This window comes from Drosophila takahashii, chromosome 3R (genome assembly GCF_030179915.1).
Source record: "Drosophila takahashii strain IR98-3 E-12201 chromosome 3R, DtakHiC1v2, whole genome shotgun sequence".
In the NCBI taxonomy this organism is placed as follows: domain Eukaryota; kingdom Metazoa; phylum Arthropoda; class Insecta; order Diptera; family Drosophilidae; genus Drosophila; species Drosophila takahashii.
In genome coordinates, this window is record NC_091681.1 from 6,238,044 (window position 1) to 6,243,679 (window position 5,636).

At 33.9% G+C, this 5,636-nt stretch overlaps 1 protein-coding gene across 4 annotated transcripts; it reads right to left on the reverse strand.

The window, feature by feature from the left end:
• Positions 1 to 1,403, reverse strand: LOC138911815 (uncharacterized). 4 transcript variants are annotated; one of them, XM_070216974.1, is made up of 4 exons: positions 1,203 to 1,399; positions 754 to 1,153; positions 633 to 695; positions 1 to 571 (listed from the first exon to the last, which is right to left on the reverse strand). In XM_070216974.1, exons 1-3 carry the CDS (start codon positions 1,347 to 1,349, stop codon positions 637 to 639), a joined length of 606 nt encoding a protein of 201 aa, XP_070073075.1. In that variant the 5' UTR covers positions 1,350 to 1,399; the 3' UTR covers positions 1 to 571; positions 633 to 636. The 4 variants fall into 4 exon arrangements, 3 of the variants coding, with proteins under 3 accessions (XP_070073075.1, XP_070073074.1, XP_070073076.1); XR_011419102.1 differs by having other exon boundaries at positions 2 to 695; positions 754 to 1,181; positions 1,287 to 1,403; XM_070216973.1 differs by having other exon boundaries at positions 3 to 695.
• Between the last annotated feature and the right edge of the window lie 4,233 nt (positions 1,404 to 5,636).

Consider the following 5,636-nt stretch of genomic DNA (forward strand, 5'->3'; position numbering starts at 1 on the left):
TAAATTATACTTGGGTTTAGGATAAATCGTTCTTGTTTAGTCCTGTTTATTAATTTATGTTCTGGAATCAAGAACATTTGCGGATAATTTGGGTTTTAAGAATGATTTATTCTTAATTCAAGAACGCCCAACATTCTCATTCTTAAAACAAGCCCAAAAAATACTATCCGAAATCAAGTATAAATCGCGCTCAAATTTAGGATGCGTTTTTTTCTGAGTGCAGCAACAGGATATAATTTGGGAAGATTTTTCAACTCTGTTGTCTAGTCCTTTTCCGATCCTTCGAAATCGTGCCTTGAGGTGGCCAAAAGCATTCTCCACTACTCTTCTAGTCTTTGACAGGTTGTAATTGAAAGCCTTCTGTTCCTCGTTGGCTTCTACGGAAAACGGATAGGGTTTCATAAGATTCTTCGAAAAACGAAATGCCGAATCTCCCAAAATAAGCACAGGGACTTCGACATCATTAATTATTCTGGAATGTTCATCCATTAACTCAGACTCTTCGATAATCCGCTTAAGATTTGAATTCTCAAATATCTTTGAGTCGTGGCACCGACCCGGACTGCCGACGCTTATGTAGGAAAATCTATAGCGATAGTCGACCATAGCAAAAAGCACGGTTGAATACCAACCCTTCTAATTATGGTAGTCCACAGCGTCCTTAGCATGAGGTCGCACTTCGATGTGGCAGCCATCTATTAGGAATAGTTTTTGTATAAGTATATATAATCGACAGTTTCAATATGCACTTGCCAATGGCTCCAAAGCATTGTGGAAAACCCATGTCCTCAAAACCCTTTACGTTTTCTAAAATGGCCTCCTGGGTTAAAAAGGCAGGCGGAAGGTACTCCGGAGCAAGATTAACAATGACTTCCCGCGTAAACTCATGAAGGATTCGACACACTATCGGCTTGGACACACCAAACAAACACGCTATTGTACGGTACTCAGCAGAGGACCCAAGAGTGTACAAGGCTATCGCTATTCTCTTTTCCAAAGGAATTGCCATACGAAATGGTGTATCCTTCTTTCGGAGGTTTGGTAGGCGTTCCACTAGGGTATCAAAAGTTCCTTTTTCCAAGCGAAAATGATCCTTGAAGAACTCATCCGAATTATTGGAAACATCCTCCTCCCAAAAGGTTCCAAATCGTGGCTGGTTTAAATAAAAATTAACAAGAAGTCTGCAAAAACTAATTTAATACCAAGGTCCAAACACTCCGAGATGGACGACTTCTAAAGTTCCGGAAGGATTCTATGGACATCCCTGCTAAGCTCATCAGCCTTACCATTGTTTTATCAAAATGGTCAGCCACAGCAATCAGCAACGCTTCAATATCTTTTTTTTCCATATTTTAAAATTTTCCTCTGAATTTTGTCACAAATGAAAATCAAAACAAAGGCCAACTGACATAACCCAAAAAATAGGGTTAACCATGTGGAACACCTTTAATGGAGTACTGGGGTTATTGGCTCACTCGATAGGTTACCCCACATAGTGTGACTAGACTATAAGAGTGGAAAACAGTTAGCTTTTAATAGTCAAAATTGTAAAAATGTGCTGGGTAAGGTTGCCAAAAATATTCGAACACATATAACAGAAGAACTAAGAAATCGTATACTTTCGCTTAAAATTGATAGTGCAACAAGATTAAATCGAAATATTTTTGGAATTAGTGCACAATTTATACAAAACAATGAAATACAATCAAGAATTTTATGAATGACACAGCTAAAAGGACAAAATTCTAGTACTTCAAAAAACTTAGCCAAGGAAATACTATGCACTTTAAGAAAGTTCGACGTTAAGATAACAAAATTAATTTCTATAACATCTGACAATGGAGCCAATATGATAAAGACTACAAAAATACTTTCACATCAAAGTACTAATAATTTTGAGGATGAACATGTTGTTGAAGAAAATAACGCGAAATACTTAGAAAACCTTGATAACTTTGAAAGCACTAAAGACGTGTACGTAGGTGGTATACAAATCTGTCGATGCGCAGCACACACGGCACAATTGTGTGCGATTGCACTATGGGGCATTTGACCTGTTTTTTTTGGCATTAATTAATAATTCGAAAACAAAGCAACTTTTTTGAGTTTGTCTTTTTGAAATATGTTTATAGTAATTAAATACATTTTTTTGAGCAAAAATTAAACACTATAATAAATTTATTACAAAAAAAAAATTTTTTTTTTCTTTAACCTACAAAAAAAATTTTTCTTTTATGGTTTCTAATAATGGAGAAACATATTAAAAGAAACAAAAAAACATTTTTTTTAAAACTTTCTTCTTTGAAGAGATATTGACTTTTCCCTGTAAAAACCGACATTTTTGTATGCCAAATACTGGATATGCCGTATAAAAAAATATTTTCCATGAAAATAAGACGCGGAATGTTTTTAAATCAAATATAATGTTATGGCGAAGACTTTTGCATTAAATTTATTTAACATTTCATCTTACAAAACAAGAAGAAGACAAATAAAGTGTTAATTTGAGCATTTTTGGCAGTGCCGTAAAAACTGAATTTCTCTTAAAGTCGCAAAAAGTGCACATTAAGACTGGATGTCCCGAATCGAGAATTGATCCCCCTTTAAAATGATTCAACCCACAGGCTCAACAAATTTCAACATTTCTTCTAATCTCTATTCAAAGTTGAACTTTCTTTTTCCAAACCTTTAAGAGAGACTACTTGGTATATGAAGCCATTGCTACAAATACACTCACGAAATAAGCATCACAGTAGTATTAACATGAAGTAAAGACAGTTTTAATGAATATCCATTTCAAATTTTATTGTTCTACGTCTTGTCGTTGAAGAGATATTAATTTATATATATATATAACATATACATTAGGGTGGGTCGATTTGGGACCCCAAAAATCGTATAGGGGGAACGTAATCATTAAAGGATTCTAAGCCATATTGGCGAACATACTTATGGTCTAAAATGATGTTTGACCCCCCCCCCAAACGCGAATGAAAAATACTGTTTTTTTGAGAAAAATATCATAGTAGTCAGCACATTTATAGTACTGAATATCAATTTCAAATTTTTATTTTAAATTTAATAATACATCTGAGCTGACTACTATGATATTTTCCTCAAAAAAACAGTATTTTTCATTCGCGTTTGGGGGGGGTCAAACATCATTTTAGACCATAAGTATGTTCGACAATATGGCTTAGAATCCTTTAAAGATTACGTTCCCCCTATACGATTCATCACTTTTTTCGGCCCCATACAAATCGACCCGCCCTAATATACATATATGCCCTGCTAAATCAAGCAAAGTATGAACACGTTGTGCTCGCTTGCTGCGCCTGACTTTAGCAGCTGTTATTTTAACATTGGACTGTTAACTTACCATTTGCGGTATGTAACATTTCATTTTGATCTATTCTTAATTCGTTTTCAATAATGTTTCAAAAATTTGAATACTTGTAAAAATCACATTTATGCCAAAAAAACAGGTCAAATGCCCCATAGTGGATTGATGTCACAAAAAATACAAACAAAAACAAATTTTTATTGCAATGCCGAAACATTACTAAGCATATACGGAAGGCTTCAAATGGATACAGTGAACAGTAAAAAAACTGAAGTTGCCTCAATTAGATTGCCCAACTAGATGGGGCTCAACATATAAAATGATAGAAAGACTTAACCAAGCAAAGGACATTTTAATAACAATACAATCAATTGACAACAAGACAGACGAAGAAAATTTTAATTTTAATGACGCACTTTTGGATTTTATTTCTGGCTACACTACATCTATGAACCCCTTACAAAAGACTATAATTCAATTTCAATCGGAACAACTACACTATGGAAACTTTTACGCACTATGGCTTACTTGCAAACTGCAAACTGAACAAATTGTGGCATCGAACGCTCAGAATGCAATTATTACTTTGATTGGGCGGAGCCTTCTAAACAGTATAAACACAAGAAATAAGAAATTGCTTGAAAACGATGGAATGCTGGCATGCCTTTACCTGGATCCTAGATTTCACCATATATTAAACGCTGAACAAAAACAGAATGGTACAGAATTTTTGAAAACATTATGGAAGAAGATAATTCATCATGATCCAAAATTAAGCAGTAAACAAGGAAATGCAAGTCCATTGATCACCGACAATGAAACCAACTCTTCTTTTGAAATTTTACACAATTATTTAAGCTCCCATTTACCAGAGACTATTCCTACTGCAGCAACAGATGTTAACAGAAAAATTGAGACTTTAAATCTATCGTACAGGAAAATTAGCAATGTATTAAACTTTTGGCTCGAAAGAAAGTCAATTGATCCAGAATTATATGAACTCAGCCAAATATGCTTTGCTATGCCACCAACACAGGTATACATATTGTAATTTATTCTATACAATAATCTGTACAACCTGTATCTTTCATAGGTCACCATAGAAAGAGCATTTTCATCCTTAAAATTAATATTGGCGGACAACAGAAACAGGATGAGTCAAAATACATTGGAAAACATACTTCTGGTCAAACTTAATTCAAATCATTTAGATGAAGCTATTCAAAATCTTCCGTTATTTGAAGACAATGATTCCGACTCAGGAGACTCAGATGCAGAGGCATAATTTAATTAGGATTCCCAATTTTTCCAAATTCTGAAGTTTTTTTCTTACTCCAACTCTACTGGTTTGAAAGTGGATCGTAGTCTGATTGCCAATTTCATTGAGAAGCGTGATGGCTGCCTGTGATGGATGGCCTTTGAATTCGAGCTGGTGACCGACAAGTGGTCAGATTCCTGTTTGCCTTGAATGCTAAGTGGCTACATAGAGGTTTCTTAAATTTTAACCTTTTTTCTAAGACTCCAAAATCCATTTTTTTTTATAAAAAACAATCCGTTTTAAATATTAAAATATGTTTCTATTGTTCCACAAAATCAATCGAATGCCTAGCATTTTATTCTACTAAAATTTTCCAAGTAAAAATGCTATAAGATATTTACTATAGTTACTATAGCACTGCTGAGAGCAGTAGCTGTAGTAATATAGAATGCTCTGCTCAAAAAAAAAACAAAAGAGAACGCTATAGTCTGGTTGGTGTCCCCACTATCTAATACCCGGCACTCAGCTAAAGGAAGTGCGAACGCGGGTTGGTGTCCCGACTAATAATCGTAACTCAGCTAAAGGGAGTGCGAGGGAGATAGATATATGTAGATATTTTGATTGCGTATAACTTTTTAATGAATGGTCCGATTTGAAAAATGTCTTCTACATAGGTATAAATCAGGGATCGCACGTAAGAATTACTTTTTTTAAAAAATTGACAAATAAGTCTTATTTTTCAATAATATTTCAAAAATAAAGATTGAATTGAAATAACTCTTGAACTGTGGGGTACATTGGTTTAAAATTTATATATGTATAATCTACGCTTTAATACCTTTCTGTTGATATGCCATATGTCCCCAACATATTTTTTATAATAATAATATTTTTTACATCATCAAAAATATTTTGGGGACATATGGCATATCAACAGAAAGGTATTAAAGCGTAGATTATACATATATAAATTTTAAACCAATGTACCCCACAGTTCAAGAGTTATTTCAATTCAATTTTTATTATAAAAGTTGA

Excerpts from the sequence above, each read along its gene's own strand:
- LOC138911815 (XM_070216974.1), bottom strand. The coding sequence starts at position 1,349 with ATGGAAAAAAAAGATATTGAAGCGTTGCTGATTGCTGTGGCTGACCAT. Across the intron at positions 1,154-1,202 it reads CTCGGAGTGTTTGGACCTTG|CCACGATTTGGAACCTTTTG; the intron begins GTATTAAATTAG and ends TATTTAAACCAG. Across the intron at positions 696-753 it reads ACAATGCTTTGGAGCCATTG|ATGGCTGCCACATCGAAGTG; the intron begins GCAAGTGCATAT and ends TATTCCTAATAG.